The sequence below is a fragment of the Notamacropus eugenii genome, chromosome 1 (assembly GCF_028372415.1).
Source record: "Notamacropus eugenii isolate mMacEug1 chromosome 1, mMacEug1.pri_v2, whole genome shotgun sequence".
NCBI classification, from domain to species: domain Eukaryota; kingdom Metazoa; phylum Chordata; class Mammalia; order Diprotodontia; family Macropodidae; genus Notamacropus; species Notamacropus eugenii.
Genome location: NC_092872.1, coordinates 42,209,548 through 42,226,804, shown reverse-complemented (window position 1 = coordinate 42,226,804; position 17,257 = coordinate 42,209,548). Strand labels below are relative to the sequence as shown.

Below are 17,257 nucleotides of genomic sequence, written 5' to 3'. Positions count from 1 at the left end.
AAGTTTCTAGCAAGCTTATTCTTTCATAATATGTGAGTTCCACCTCATGTACTACATAGACAGGCTGGGATATGTTTCTTGCCCCATAACATACCTATGTTTAGTTACATGATGAAATATGCAATAATGGAGCAAACTATATTCTGGGTATCATTTGGCAAACAACATCATTGTTTCTAATTTTATTTTTTTCAAGTGTTTTGTAATTTGTAGATGCTGTTGTGTATTACTCAGAATGTATCTTGTATCAATTTTCTGAATGACTTTTATTATAAATGTGATGAGTCAATCTAAATCTCAGAGATAAAATTTGTTCCTCTAGATAAAAAAAGCAGACGATCTCTAATTTGGTTGTAAATAAGTACAGGACAAAGTCTTCATTTTTTATTAGCCATCTGGATATGATCCTACCACATACTATTTGTGACTCCTATGACTTGGAGAAAACAAAAAGAACATTCAGCTGTCTCCAAATAAGCATAGGTTAAAACATCCAAATCTAGAATACTGAGGTATAAGACATATTTTACATAATAAACAAATACCTGTACCCTAACTATCCGAAATGTTGGATTTGGATGAAGAAGACAAAACTGATAATTCAGATTGTAATGAAGAGATGCAGGATGACAAGGCGTGAGACAAGAAGGTGGCAAACCCATATCTTTCAAATAACCTTTCCATCCTCAGATCCTTACTTAATGACTTGAGTAAAACTAAATGACCTTGTTTGTAATATTACCATCCAAAAATTGTTAATCTTTTAGCTTTTAGGTTAAAATGATAGAATTTCCTCCAAGGTGGCACTAAAAGATGTTCAAAACACAAATTTATTTTTAAAAAGCATTAAGTTTGAGAATATTCTTGGCATATGTGAGGTTATTGCCAATTGATTGCTCTTTTTACTAGTAATACACTTGGATATATCAAATACTTTTACTTTCTTCCAATGGGAAAGCAGAGCCAGAAAAAAATGCTCAAAAGGGCCTAAAAAAACTAATTCAGCAGGGATAATGTAGTAAGCTAATCATTCAGTCAGCCAATTAACACCATTATTAAGTACCTAATAACTGGCAGACACTTCTAGGTGCTTGATAGTGCAGAAAAAATTTTTAAATTACATTTTTGTCCACTAAATTTGGCTTAATTAAAAATTTTGTAAAGATAATGACTTGAAATGGTGCAAGTTTTCTTTGTTTGAAAAATAAGTGACTAAGAATCAATGAAGCTAAAATTAAAATGAGTCCTCAAATAAGGAAGATGTACACTTTAAAGCAGAGATGAATAAAGATGAAGGGGCTATATGGAAATCAGAAAATTACCAAGACATTGTCAAATACTTTCTTAAAAACTTATAAATTTATGGTGCATAAGCATGAATCATTTCTCAAGAACCATTTTTTGATTCATAAATAACGTGGACCTTTGTGCTAACTAAAATCAACATAAAGAAAGAAATATCCTTTCTATCAAGAAATTTAGTAGAAAATCAAAATCAGAACAACTGGAATGCAAGTTTGGTCTGACTCCTGCTGGCTGAGGAATGTTCTACAGGTGATGTCCAAAAGGAAATCATTGGCAGCTACATTTTTTAGGTGAGTTAAATAAGCACTATTTTGTTAAAAAGATTAAAAAACCCTTGCAATTTCTGTAAAAGTGGAGTGACAAGTAAAATATGAATCTGCATCTCAAATAAACACCAAAAATGCTATAGCTTCTTCATGGCAGTGAAAGTGAGGATACAGGTGACCTCCAGGCCAAAGGTGCTTTGTGGAAGGGCCAGAGTGTTGCTGCTTGGAAGATGTGAATTGTTAAAATTCATTTGTTATAGGAACAGGTAGGCACTGAGAGCCCCTGAGGCTGAGAGCTTCCAAGGAAAGTTGAAGGTTAATATATGATTTTGCAGTATCAGGTAGGAAAAATACAAGCTGGGAGGATCTGAGACACCTCCAAAAACCTTTTATCTCCTGCTGTATAATTCACAAGGTGTGATCATTACATGAGACTAGTTTTTATTGTCTGTCTTGTGGAAGTAGAGAAGTGACCCTAGTGGAATATGCTTCACTTTGCAGAAAAAATACTTTCATGGTCCCTGAATCAGTATTGTAGTTGTAGAGAGTAGAAAAGCATGCTTCCTATTAGTATAAAAACAAATGACAGTTACTTAGAACAAAGAATTCATATCCAACTTTGTATAAAGTTAAATAAATCTGCCAGTGAGATATTTGAAATGTTAAAAGAAGCATATATGCATGAAGTAATGTCAAGAGCACAAAAGGTTTAAGGAAGGTAGAGATGATGCCCATGATGATGCACAAAGTAGGGCCCCAATCACCCACAGAACTAATGAAACTGTTAAAAAAGTTAGAGATTTGGTTCCTTTACATAGCCAATTAAATGTGAGAATGATGGTTGAAAAGTTATCTTTAGATAAACAGACAGACTTATTTTGAAGGAGCATTTGAATACCAGAAAAGTTTCTGGGAAGATTGTGCCTTGTACACATTCAGTAGATGATGCTGGTGAGGGAGAGCTAAAGTAGAGGAGTTTAACAATCTTCCACTGGAGGTTGTGGGATTAATTTAACTTTCAGAGGTTTTTGCCTTATTCTGTTAAATTTCATTGCTATAGAAACTTGACCTAAAATAAGCTTGACCATCCTCAAACATTTTCATTAGATTTTCTTGGTATGAAACATTCTGAATAAGGTATAAGTGAAAGAGCAAGGCAGTGATGATACAGTGGAGTTGGCACCTCCTCGTTTGTAATAGTGGAAGAACTAGATTTTTTTAATGCATGGGATGGTTTTGCCTCATTGCTAAGGTTTAGCCCATACATCTGAAAGGTGGGTAGCTGGTAGCTCAAGGGTGAATGAGAACTCATGTAATCATCTTTAAAACACAGATGGGGAGGAGGAGGAGAAGAGCAGATTCACTAGGTATGTACATATCCAAAAAAAATAATGCTGTTGGCAGAGAAGGAATGAAGGCTCACTCTAGAATTGTGATTCAAGCAAACCAGCAAGAGAATACTATGAAAAGGCTATTGAAAAAAAGGTAGAAAAGAGCTTTGGCAAAAAATGCGATTGTAATTTTAATTTGAAACTTTTTAGTATACCCTTGATTATATGAATTTCACATTTAGTGACTAAAGTTTCCATAAGTTACTTGAATCCAAAATCTTTTCTGATACCTTTCATCAGGGAAATGCAATTTATTTAGTGGGATTGGCAACTAGTACTTTGAATTCCCTCAAGGATGGCATAAGACCTAAACTTTTCAGAGCTAATAAAATGCTAAATGACAATGCTGCTGTAAATATTGATGAAGCCAAAGTAACTTCAAGACAGCTTTAATAAAGTAATGCATAAGCTGGTTAGTAATTAATGCCATATACTTGCCATATAGCTAACATTTGGTAGATTTTTCTTTTCCTTCTGGCTTTCTGTGCATCTTTATTTATTTATTTATTTTTAATTTTTAGTTTTCAACATTCATTTCCACAAGATTTTGAGTTCCAAATTTTCTCCCCTTCGCTCCCCTCCCTCCACCCCAAGACACTGTGCATTCTGATTACCCCTTTTCCCAATCTGCCTTCTATCACAACCCTCCCTTCCCTTATCCCCATCTTCTCTCTTTTCTTACAGGGCAGGATAAATTTCTATACCTCATTACCTGTATTTCTTATTTCCCAGTTGCATGCAAAAAACAATTTTCAAAATCTGTTCTTAAAACTTTGAGTTCTAACTTCTCTCCCTTCCCCCCTCCCTCCCCTTCCCCACTGAGAAGGCAAGCAATTCAATGTAAGTTATACATGTGTAGTTATGCAAAAGACTTCCACAACAGTCATGCTGTGAAGGACTATATTTCTCTCCATCCTATCCTGCCCCCCATTTATTCTGTTCTCTCTTTTGACCTTGTCCCTCTTCAAAAGTTTTACTTCTAATTACTCCCTCCTCCCATCTGCCTTCCCTTCTGTCATCCCTTCCACACCTGACTTATCCCCTCCTTCCCTACTTTCCTGTACTGTAAGGTAGATTTTCATATCAAATTGAGTGTGCATGTTATTCCCTCCTTAAGCCAAATGTGACGAGAGTAAGCTTCACTTTTTCCCTCTCACCTCTCTCCCTTTCCCTTTCACTGAATAAGCTTTTTCTTGCCTCTTTTATGAGACATAATTTGCCCTGTTACATTTGTCTCTTTCTCCTTCCAATATATTCCTCTCTCACCCCTTAATTTTATTTTTTTAGATACCATCCCTTCCTATTCAACTTACCCTGTACCCTCTGTATATATGTATATAATCCCTCCAACTCCTCAAATACTGAGAAAAGTCTCAAGAGTTACAAATATTATCTTTCCATGCAGGAATGTAAACAGTTCAACTTTAGTAAGTCCCTTATGATTTCTCTTTCCTGTTTATCTTTTCATGTTTCTCTTGATTCTTGGGATTGAAAGTCAAATTTTCTCTTCAGCTCTGGTCTTTTCATCAAGAATGCTTGAAAATCCTTTATTTCATTGAATGACCATTTCCCCCCCCCCCCCAATATATTATACTCAGTTTTACTAGGTAGGTGATTCTAGGTTTTAATCTTGGTTCCTTTGATTTCTGGAATATCATATTCCAAGCCCTTTGATCCCTTAATGTAAAAGCTTCTAGATCTTGTGTTATCTTGATATATTTTCACAATACTTGAATTGTTTCTTTCTGACTGCTTGCAATATTTTCTCCTTGACCTGGGAACTCTGGAATTTGGCTTCAGTATTCCCAGGAGTTGTTCTTTTTGGATTCCTTTCAGGAGGTGATTGGTGGATTCTTTCAATATTTATTTTATCCTCTGGTCCTAGAATATCAAGGCAGTTTTCCTTGATAATTTCATGAAAAATGATGTCAGGCTCTTTTTTCCATCATGGCTTTCGGGTAGTTCCATAATCTTCAAATTGTCTCTCCTGGATCTATTTTCCAGGTCAGTTGTTTTTCCAATGAGTTATTTCACACTGCATTCTATTTTTTCATTCTTTTGGTTTTGTTTTGTAATTTCTTGATTTCTCACAAAGTTATTAGCTTCCATCGGCTCCAGTCTAATTTTTAAAAACTATTTTCTTCAGTGAGCTCTTGAACCTCCTTTTCCATTTGTCTAATTCTGCTTTTTAAAGCATTCTTCTCCTCATTGCCTTTTTGGGTCTCTTTTGCCATTTGGGTTAGTCTATTTTTAAAGGTATTATTTTCTTCAGCATTTTTTTTGGGGTCTCCTTTAACAAGCTGTGGACTCACTTTTCATGGTTTTCTCACATTGCTCTCATTTTTCTTCCCAATTTTTCCTCCACCTCTCTTATTTGATTTTCAAAATCCTTTTTGAGCTCTTCCATGACCTAAGAACATTGCATATTTTTTTTGGAGGTTTTGGAGGCAGAAGCCTTGACTTTGATGTTGTCTGATGGTATGCCTTGTTCTTCCTCATCTGAAAGGATGGAAGAAAATACCTGTTCACCAAGAAAGTAACCTTCTATAGTCTTATTTTCTTCCCTTTTTTGGGCATTTTCCCAGCCAGTTACTTGACTTTTGAGTCCTTTGTCAAGAAGAGGGTATACTCTGGGGACCTATAAATTCTCCATTCCTCCAAGGTGGCACAATTAAGTGAGAGGAGTTTACTCCTTTCCTGGCTTGTACTCTGGTCTGTGAGTGACCATAAGCTTTTCTTCCCAGGATCTGTGAGTAGAATTCCTTCTCCAGAGCCTTCACCAGCTCCACTACGCCAGTGCTGCTCCTCATCCCAGGACTGCTACTCAGAACTGAGACCCAGATCAGTTGCTCACTTCTCTCAGGGTCTTTAGGCCAGGGCTCCAAAAATGGATGCTATGCTGCAGCTAGGGCCAGACCCTGCTCCCTTCTCACCCAAGTGAAAGAGCTTTCTTACTGATCTTTGAAGCTGTCTTTGGCATTTGTGGGTTGAGAAATCTGCTGCTAACTGTGATTCCATGTCCTGAAGCCTGCTCCAGTCCTGTCCCTGCCACGTAGTCCAGGCTGAGCTGTGATCTGCTCCGAGCCTGGTGCGATCGACCTTTCCTGTCAGCCTTCTAGCCTGTCTTGGTCTGGAAATCTCTTTCACTCTGTTGTTTTGTGGCTTCTGCTGCTCTAGAATTTGTTCAGAGTAATTTTTTACAGGTATTTTATGGGCTATGCGGGGAGAGCTACAGCAGATCTGGCTTTCTTCTCTGCCATCTTGGCTCCACTCCCAGATTTGGTAGATTTTTAAGGGTCCAAGAATAGCCTAATTCAATAAGTTATCTATGTCAATAAGTTGTCTCTTCCATTAATTCCTTTTCATTTAAAAATTTGTTGAATGAATTAATATATTCTTAGAATCAGTCAAGCAGAAAAACTGGTTATCATAAAATTTCTATAAACAATATAAATTGAATAATACTTTCATCATTGTTAATGTCAAATTTATTCTTTTGGAACAACCAGCAACTTTGGAAAGGGAATGGAGCAGAGACTAATAAGTCTCTTAATGTCATGGATTAGTGTTGTAAAATGTTTCAAGTATTTTAGATAAAGAGGCCAAAGGACTTGTAATCAAACTTATATAGTAGCTGAACATAAAACACTAGGAATTATCATGAAATTAGTATCTATTAGTTTTAATCTTCAGGTAAATGCTTATATTGAAATGATAATGATTCATGACTTTTTCATTACAGTGGCATTGGTTAATGACTTCCCTTGAGTTTCACAAACAGATCATTAGAATATCTAGAGAGTATAGTAGAATTACATTTGGTCCACAAGAGATTGAAGTTAACAACTTGCAAATTGGAAGACACAGCAAAGTAGATTAGGTTTATGAGGAGGGCATGACTTAAAAAAATTACAGTCTAGGAAAGATAACAAGCAACAATAAAGCCTACAATTCAAAACAGTAGACACTAATAAAAATAATTGTTTCTTACTGTATTTTAGCTACAACTTGTTTTGGTTAGCAAGGTATAGCAATTGTATAAAATGTATAAAAATAATAGCTGAATTTCCAAGAAATCACAAACTACTATTTGAAATTGTCATCAGTTAATTGCTAATATCAACACATTTATTTTAGTGTATAACACTGCTAGATCATAATCCAATCACATCTTCCCTTCTTCACTTAAGGTACAAAAATATGTTATGCTTATGTTACTGATTTTTTAAAATTTGAAACTTAATACAGATTTTGTCCAAGAATTGAAACACTAACAATGAAGTTTTCTAGGCTATCTATTCTGACTCCACTACTAATCTTGTGGTCTCCTTAGGCTTCTGAGCTCTCTTTCCTCTCTCTTACTCTCTTACACCTAGTTAATTGCCTTCATTTAAACCATAAAACATCTGTACTTTAGTAGACTTTTTGTAACCTGCATTTTTCCATTATAACTTTATGTTCTTTTGGTATATACCAGATAAAAATAAATGTTTTTCCCTCTCAGCTGTTGCTAAGAAAACTAGCTGTTATTTTAAATAGTGCTCTCCCTCTTATTTCTGTCAGACCTGTGTCACTACCTTCTCTCTAGACTTAACTATGCATCCTGAGCAAACAACCCCTTTTTCTTACCCAATCACAATTTATCCTTAGCATTTCATAGCCTTTGCAAACAAATCTCTATAAGTTCAGTTGTATAGACTTCTACATATATAAGTTCTATTAGGTCGCAGCCATTCTAAGAGCTAGCAGAGATGTAACAATTCCCCATATGTCTACATAAGCTATTGTGTATAGTGAATATTCAGTATTAACCTTTTTTAATGCTTGCACAATTTCCAGATATGACTAGTCCTATTCATGACTTATATACATGGTGCCTTCACTTGAGGTTTGTGCTTTTTTATGTGTCAAGACTATTAAATTCAATAATATAAAAATTTGAGCTCCATACTTACTAATTTAAATTGAGTTGGCATGAAATAGTAAGAGCAAGTGAGTCCAAATCTTATGTTAACTAGGTATCATTGTGTAATTTACTATATGAGTAAATGATTCAATTTTTAAAGTGGTGTCCAGGGCACTGGGCCATCCTTTGTATCTTAAGGATAACTATTGCCAAGTGTAAAGCCATTTAAATGGAAAGATCTTTCTCATTCATTAATAAGCTCATGTGACCTACTTAAATCACCTGGAAGCTTAAGCCACATGTGGTGGGAGGAGCTTGCTGAACCAGTAGAAAAGGAAGGGTAGAGTAGAACCAGAAGGAAGCTAGCAGGCACAGAAAGGTTTGTGAGATTGTGAGAAGGCCCTGGCAGAGGGGGAAGGCTTGAGAATGCCTTTGTCCCCAGTAATGCTAATGTGTATTGACTTCTTGGTTACCATGACAGATTTAACTTTCTGGTGCTGAGATCTGGCTTTCTGGTGTCTGAATAAATATTTTTCTTCTTCTTTCTATATGGAGAGTCTTTTATGCTTTGCTATTGAGAACTATGCTGGCATATTCAGTCACTACCAGTGTTGTGACTATTGACTTGGTGATACATCAAGTAAAGGAAAATTATATCAGAATAATTATATGCTTGAAACGCTCACCAGTTATAGTTATTGGATAACTACTATAAAACTGTACTATAAGTCTACTCTGGCCATTTGAGAGATGAGTATGGCAATCTATCCCTAAGCCTTTACTGTTTTACACAAAGAAGTGTCCATGCACTGCTAAGCCCTAGCAGGGTAAATGGCACTTAGCACTAGTGTCTCATAAAATAAAGCAATCTAGTAAGCTTTTCCTTTTCACTTCCATAGGCTTTCCTTGTTTTAGGTGCAACCATTATTCAAACAGCACTTACGTAGCACTAATACATTTGTCATATTCTAAACTAGTTAAATATCCACTTAACTAGTGGAAATATCATTGTAAAGTTTATGTTTATGAAGTGATTTACCATTAAGCTCTGCACTTTTTCACAATTATATGAACCTATTTTTCATATTTTCTTAAGTCTGACTGATACCTATTGTGAGTGATATTATTCTTTTGTAGTTAAAAAATGATCGTAGCACACTCCCAAAATTTATCTTTGGGAAAGAGAGAGCATGGAAACCCTGAAGTTTTGTTTAATTGTAATGAAAGAAAAATTAACCTTGCCTAAGTTCATATACTTTCACGTGTATGACAAAATTTTTTTTTGCTATTTTACAGTGATATATGTGTATGTACATATATGTATATAACATGGATATATAATTATATGTAAGTATATACAATTATATAACATGGATATATAATTATATGTAAGTATATACAATCACTGCTTTATAGTATATGTGCTGGCAAGTGGAAGAATAAAAGGTCTCATTTATTTATTTAGGGGGAAAAAAAGGCAAATGGCTTTAAGTAATCAACCTTTTAACAAACAGTAACTGTAGTCTTGTTTACATTATTGCCTTCCCCACTCCAGTGTGACTGGACTATCTAATAGTCATCTCACTGCTCACTTCCTTAAGAAACTGGTCTTATGAACCATTCTTCTCCATAAGGATTGGGATACTGTTTGAAGGTGGGGAAGGGGAATCCCTTGGCTTTTTCACAAGTCTCATTGATTGTTCCAGGTGAGAATGGGACGGTGGCTTTGTAACAACTATTTTGTAATGCCAACCTCAAACTACATTTTAACATATCATTTTCTTGTTCAAAATTCATATAAATGTTTCCACAAATCTTCTTGGAGTAGAATCATATTAGAAGGATGGGAAAACAATGTCAGTTTGGGCATCTTTCCTTGACAGCTAGAAATATCTTAGATATTAAATTATTGTTAACTAAAAATCAAATCTAGCAGACTTGTGCCTAAAACACAAAGCACAGTAGTAATATTTTTTCTTTGACAGGAAAGAGATACTTTCATAACAGCTTCTGGAATAACAGCATAAGAGAAATGTTCTTGGCCAACAAGGGATAGAGATAATCACTGGAATAAAATGGGAAATTTTGATTATATAAAGTGGAAAAGCTTTTGTACAAAATCCATGTAGTTAGAATTAGAGAAAGAGAAACTGTAAACTGGAGGACAGTCTTTACAGCAAAATTATCTGGTAAATTTCTGATATAAAAGATACATAGGGAATTGATTAAAATACATAACACCCAAAGACATTTCCCTATAACTATTCAAAGGATGGGAGCAGATAGTTTTCAAAAGAAGAAATGGAAACCATGAACATAAGAAAATATGCTCCAAATCATTAACAATGGAAAAGTTAATTAAAACCACTTTTAGGCTCCACCTCATATTCATCATTTGGCAAAGATGACAAGAAAGAAAAATAACAATTATTGGAAGGCTGTGGAATGAAAGTAATGCTATTGAACTTTTGGTGGAGCTTTGAAACGGTCCAACCATTTCAACTGGGTCCAAACAATTTGGATTCAACTATATTCCAAAAAGTTACTAAACTGGGTACAACTTTTTACCTAGTACTATTAGGCAAAAAGAGATCAAAGAAAGATTTAGTACAAAATTTTTTGTACAAGATTTTTTTTTGTAGTAGCACATTTAATTGTGGCAAAGAATTGGAAACTAAGAGTTTGTACACAGATTAGGGACTGCTTGAAAAAAGTCTGATATCAGAATGCAATAAAATTATTGTGCTATTAATAAGAAATGAAGGGGACAGATTCAAAGAAAGCCAGGAAGAGATGAATTAACAACAGTGAAGTGGACAAAAGCAGAACAACTTACAAAACACCACAAATAAAAACGTCTTTGCAGGACATAAGCACACAACCAGGGCAGTGATTAGGCACAATCAGACTGACAACGACACAAGCTTCCCATCTCTTGGCAGAGAGGGGAGGAGCTATGGTGAACAACGAGACAACCACTTTCATACGCTGCCAATGTGTGGATGGATTTTGCTTGATTGAATATTTTTGGTACAAGGATGGCCTTTGGGGATGGGAGATGAAAGTCAAGGGAGGCAGATCAGGAAGCAACAGTGATCAAGAAAAAAAGCAAACAGGAAACAAGGAATATCAATGAAACACTAAAAATACACAGAAGAGAGCGTAAGGAATTTTAGAAGCAGACAGAAAAGCAAGGAAATGGTGATACTACTATGGTAAACTTAATATATATTAATACATTACTAAAGAAAACTATGTAATAGATATATGATTTTATATGCAATCCCATTTCTCTTTTCTTTGTATATAGAAATGGCCATAGGTGTCAAGTTAATAACAGATAAAATTTTAAAAAAGAAAAAAAACCTCACCAGCCCAACTTCCTCTGAGGTCTTACCTGTAAGCGCTCTCTTTGGGCAAGAGAAACGATAATTCAGCCCCAACATTACTTTCCACTGTGGCAGTTGGCACATGAGAAAAAATCAGACAGGTAATTTCCTCAGGGTTACATGCAGGCCCCTTCACTATGGTCATATGGTATCCTGCACCTGAAACAAAACATATAAAACAGTTTTGTTTTTTACATTTCCCTTTCTAGGTCACATCTGACTTTCAGTTGCTTCACCTGGACCACTTTTATGAGAATGAGAAGACAGAAAGTCAAATATAAGGAGATCAGGGAATATCCTTGACGCTGCTTCAGAAAGTGTCTGCTAGGGAATAGTGAAAATGAGCATAAGAAAAAAGTCCCACAAAAAGGAGGAGATTCTCACAAGTATTCAACCAACTTAACTAAGAAAATATCAGTAACCAGAAAAAGTATATCACAGTATATAATAAAGACTGGGAGGGAAAATAAGGCAACACCATCATCTTATATATTCTCTCGGGTGTTTGTGTAAATAATTTTCAAGTCTCTTATTCAGATCCAGGGATCTAACTCCAGAGCAAGTAGAGGTACTAAATTTAATGCAAGGATGTTTAGGCTATGGGTGAAAGGGAATCCTCACCACAAATAGAGTCTGAGTGAAGCTAGTGGGGGGTGACAATAAACCTGCCCATTTTTTCTCCCTTGTCTCCTTTACCATATTTGCGTTTGAGGAAGAGTGAGGAGCCACAGCACTGCAGCTCCCCCTTGGCCATGATAGCGATGCGGTCCCCCAGCAGGTCAGCCTCGTCCATAAAGTGAGTGGTCAGCATGATTGTTCGTTTATTCTTCTGTTGCTGAAGGAGATCCCAGGTAGACCTCCGTGAGACTGGATCCATGCCAGATGTTGGCTCATCCAACATCACTACCTAGAGACCGAAAGGAATAGTCCCATAATTAATAAATAATAGTTAAATGGTACTTCATTACTTATCAAGCCAGGGGAGAGACCTGCTTCCTCCTCTACACAAATACTACCATGTTGGTCCAGGGGAGTATGATGAGTTCCCTGGGGAGCATCCTGAGTTCCACTCAGCCAGAAAAGAAATTGTACCATATTGTGCCTGTTTAACATTTACTTTTCTAGGTGAGCTGAAAGCCTAGGATAGAGTTAAACTAGAGAGTCTTTTGATCCCCATAAACTCATGGGGACCCTATAGCAATCAGATCACTGACATGCCTGCCAACTGAGCATGCTATGGAAGGTCCCTTTTAGAGAATTAAGTCAACATGGCCTTACTTGATTTTTCTAGTCAAATTGTTTCAAGGAGCTTGGTCTTGCCCTTTTACTATACCTTGGAGCCTGCTATGAGTGCAATGCCAACGGAAACCTTGCGTTTCATTCCCCCACTCAGTAACTTTGAACAAGTATGGCTTTTACGTTCCATATCAAGAATGCTCAACATGTGCTTGACTTCCTTTGGGCAATTTTGCTCAGACAATCCTTTCAGCTAAGAAATCAAGAAGATAGAGACAGGTTAGATAGAGCCTTTCTAATAAGTAAAATAAATGAACATTTTTTGCCTGGAAAAAATCTGAATTCAGAAACAGATTACTGAGTAAGAAGAAGCTGGGATTCCTTCTTGGTTCCGCTTACACACATCCCAATTCTTCAGAAAGTGTTCTGAGAATGAGATATCAAGTATTTAAACAGAAATATAAAAAACTGATTCTCTTCAGCTCACCTGACCATAAAAAGAAAGGTGCTCAATAACTGTCAATTCATCAAATAAGACATCGTGCTGTGGGCATACACCCAGACTCTTCCGAATATGAACCATATTCTGTGAAATCTCATACCCACTGATGTATGTTTGTCCACTTGTAGGAGGAAAGAGACCTAGAAGAAGATACATAGAAGCTTAACTTTAGTAACAGAAACTTCAATTCATTCTCCACTGGCATCTGATTTAGAGCTCCTGTTCTGGTTAAATCACAGACCAACTTCATCCCACTACCATAATATCATTAAAAGATTCTGTACAACGCTGAAGTAGGACTTATAATAGCAAAGGGAGGCAGATTCCTTTCTTAAGCAGTCAATCAGTCACATTTATTAAACACTATACGGCCAGGTGCTAAGTACTGAAGATATAAAGAAATGCAAAAGCAAAACAAAACAAAATAAATCAGTCTCTGATCACAAGGAGCTCACATTCTAATGGAAGAGATATCATGCAAACAAGATGTATACAGGCTAAACTGGAAGTGATCTCAGAGAGAAAAGAATTAATATTAAAGAGTACAGAGGAAGACTAGGAAATCAAGAGGCATAGATGAGGAGGCAGAGAAATTCAGGTGAAGGAGACATTCAGAAGAGAGTCACCAAGTCAGGAGATGAAGCTTTTTGTGCAAAATCACAGTCAGGAGGCCAGTGTCACTGTCTCATAAGGTGAAGGGAAAGGTAGTAAAATGTAGGATTAAAAAGGTAAGAAGGGTTCTGGTTATGGTGGACTTTAAAAGGCAGAGGATTTTATATGGGAGGAAAATATATAACAGGAAACTATGTTAATTGGTAAGGGAAATGGAGGAGTGACATGATCAGATCTGTGCTTTGAGAAAATCAATTTGATAGTTGAGTTGAGGATGGACCAGAATGGGGAGAGACGTTGCAAGAAGACTAGTAAGCTACTGCAAGAGTTCAGGTGTAAGGTAATGAGTGTCTGTTCCAGAGAAGTGGCAGTGTCAAAGAAGAGAAGCGAAAGTATATGAGAGATGTGAAGGTACAATGGACAAGACCTGGTAACTGACTGGATAGGAGAGATGAGAGCGAGGAATCAAGGATAATATCTTAGTTGAAAGCCTGAGTGACCAGGAGGATGGTACCCTCAACACTAATTAAAAAAGGAGGAGGGTTAGGGAGAAAGATAATGAATTGAGTTTTGGACATACTAAGCTGAAAACATTTGAAACATTAAGTTCAAAATGTAAAACAGACAGTTGGAAATACAAGCCTGGAGATCAGAAGAGCTGAAGGCTGGATGAACAGATATGAGAATCATGAAAATAGAGATGATTGTTAAAAACTTGGGAGTTGTTGGGATCACCAAGTGACTTAGTATTGATAGAAAAAGAAGAATGCCCAGGGTGCTCCCATGGATAGTGGGTATGTCCTGCAGAAGAACCCAGAAAAGCAAACCGAGAAGGGGTAATCAAACAAGGAGGAGCTAAACCTCTTTGGAAGAGAGAGAACAGTGTTACAAAAAACCTAGAGAGGAAAGAGTATCCAAGAGAGAGCAAATAATCAATAGGATTAAAGGATAAAGAGATATCAAGAAGGATAAGGACTGAGAAAAGTCTATTACATTTGGCAATTAAGAGAACACTGATAACTTTAGATACAGGAGTTTCGGTGGAATGATGAGGTCAGAAACTAGAGTACAGACAATTAAGAAAAGAGTAAGAGGAAAAGAAGTGATGACGCCAGTTGCAGATAAGATTCAGGTAATGACTTTAACCATAAAGGGGAAGAGAAATATAAAACAATAGCTAGAGACAGAAAAATTAAGTGGTTTTTTTTTTTTTATTTTTATCATTTTCCTTCTTACACTGGGTGATTTAATTTTGTCCATGCAGTTTTTTGGCTTCAAGTAATTAACTATTTTAACTTTGGTGATTGCCTCTATATCTTGGTTGGCTAAGAATACATCCCCTACCTATACCTATGAGACACATATGTGATCTGTTGTTCTAATTTTTTAATATTGTGCTCTTTAATATTAAGGTTCCATGCCCATTTAGAATGTATTGTAGAATATGGTTTAAAGTTTATATCTCTAAATACTTACATTAATAAAATAGAAAAGTTTTAATGCAAGCCTAATTTCTGCCAGGCTGCTTTCTAGTAATGCCAGCTGTTTTTTTTTGTTTTGTTTTATCAAATAAGGCATTTTTCTCTAGGTAGTTTATGTTTTCTACAGTTGAGTACTGGGTTGAGTTCTCTTGTTTTCAAATGTCCCTTATTAGTCTAGGGATCTCTCTCTCCCTGCCTCCCTCCCTCCCATTCCCTCTCTCTCCTCCTCCCTTCTCCCCTCCTCTCTCCTTTAACCAGTACCAGATAGTTTCAATGATTTCTGCTTGATAACAAGAGTTTAAAGTCAGAAAGTCCTATTCCCTCTATATTCTTACTTCTTTTCATCATTTCCCTTGATATATTAGATCTTCTGTTTTTCCAAATGAACTTTGTTACAATTTTATGAAGTTCTCTAAATTATCCCTTTGGTGATTTGATCAGGATAGCATTAAAAGTGAAAATTAATTTTGGTAGTATTGTCATTTTTGTTATGTTGGGATGGTGTAGCCATGAGTACTGAGTATTCCTCTAGCTATTTAAGCTATTCTTTATTTTTTTTTTAAGGAGCACTTTGAAAATTGACTCTGTATATGCATTTTGTGTGATTTGGTGAGTTTATTACTATTTGGAATGAGATTTCCCTTTCTATTTTTACGCCTTGTATTTTGATACTATTATACAGAAATGCCGCTGATTTTTGAAGATTTCTTTTCGAAGCCTGCAACTTTGCTGAAGTTTTAATGAACATCTTTGCTGATTCCCTAGGATTTTCCCAATAAACCATCACATCATCAGCAAACAGGGATAACTTTATCTTCTTGATCTCTCTTTATTCCTTTAATTTCCTTTTTCTTGTTATTATTACTAGCATTTCTAGAATTATATCAAATAACAGTGAAGACAGTGGGAATCTTTGCATTTTTCCTTCATGCCTATGTGTCTTTTCAAAGAACTAGCTTTTACTTTTATCATTTCTATGGGACGTTTTTTGTTTCTAATTTATCTGTTTCCCCTCTAATTTATATCTCTTTTGTGCTTCTTAAAAATTTATTTGTTGGGTTTCTAGTTCTTTAAATAGATATTCAATTCAGTTAACTAATTCTCTCTTCTAATATTTCATTAATATATGTTTATAAGGATATAATTTTCTCCTTTAAGGACTGCTTTAGCTTCATCCCAGAAATTTTGGTACATTGTTTCATCATTATCATATTCTTTTACATACTTATTGCTTCTATGATTTGTTCCTTAATCCAAACATTATTAAGAAGTTCACTGTTAAGTCTCCATTTGGGTCTGTATCTTTTCTTTATGATCCCTTAACCAATGACTTTTTATTGCATTATGATCTACATCATGAATGTTTGTTTTTGCTTTGTCAAAAATGGCATGATAGAACTCCTGCTTTTTTGGATTCATGTAATGCATGGTAAAAAAATTTCCCAATTCTCTCAGTCTTTGTACTCTAAATATGTTTCTTGTTATTCTTTTTCATTTTAATGAACTGTTTAATCCACTCACAGATGAAGTTATGAGAGTTAGATTTATAGATTCCTCCAGCTGTCTGTAACACTGGCTTTTTTTTTCATGTTATAATTCCCCCCCTCTTCTGCTGTTCCTTCAGTTGCTTTATTTTAATCTTTCTGTATCATGGCTCTGTTCCCACTGGCTCCCTTTACCTTATTTCCAATCTCCCCTCTTGTTTGTTATTCCTTTCCATTTGGATTGTACTTATTAGATCTTTCAACTCTCTTGATTTTATCTGGTTATATAATTCTTCTCTTCTTTTTTCCCCTCTCAGTCAAGTAGATTCCTTCATCCTCTCTTACCCTTCAACTAATTCTACACATTAGATTTTTTTAAAATTTCCTTTCTGTGTCCCTTTTGAAAAAGGATTTCTCTCACTCTTCATTGTCCATTCTCTCTGTCTACTCTAGATCATCATTCTCTGATTCATGACATCTGCAATCATCTGGTCTCCATTGTTGCTCTGTATTCTTCATGCAATCAAACTTAAAAGTTATCATTCCAGGCTCTCCCCTCTAGACAAGTTTGTGCTACTGCCTTGTAGAGTTTGCCCATGGATTCCCTTTTTCCACTGTGCCTCACTCCAACAATGCCAATTACTGCTGGTGTTAGAAAAGATAATGCCTCATGGGAGGACTTCTT

At 35.7% G+C, this 17,257-nt stretch overlaps 1 protein-coding gene across 3 annotated transcripts in view; it reads right to left on the bottom strand.

Annotated features, from left to right (window-relative positions):
- Window positions 1-17,257, bottom strand: part of LOC140497038 (phospholipid-transporting ATPase ABCA3-like) — a 243,056-nt gene that overhangs the window by 101,559 nt on the left and 124,240 nt on the right. For all 3 annotated transcript variants that reach the window (XM_072597544.1, XM_072597554.1, XM_072597562.1), the window contains 4 exons: window positions 12,981-13,135; window positions 12,591-12,746; window positions 11,954-12,164; window positions 11,266-11,416 (listed from right to left, as the gene is read on the bottom strand). In XM_072597544.1, coding sequence (XP_072453645.1) covers window positions 11,266-11,416; window positions 11,954-12,164; window positions 12,591-12,746; window positions 12,981-13,135 — 673 coding nt within the window. The remainder of the gene's footprint in view (window positions 1-11,265; window positions 11,417-11,953; window positions 12,165-12,590; window positions 12,747-12,980; window positions 13,136-17,257) is intronic.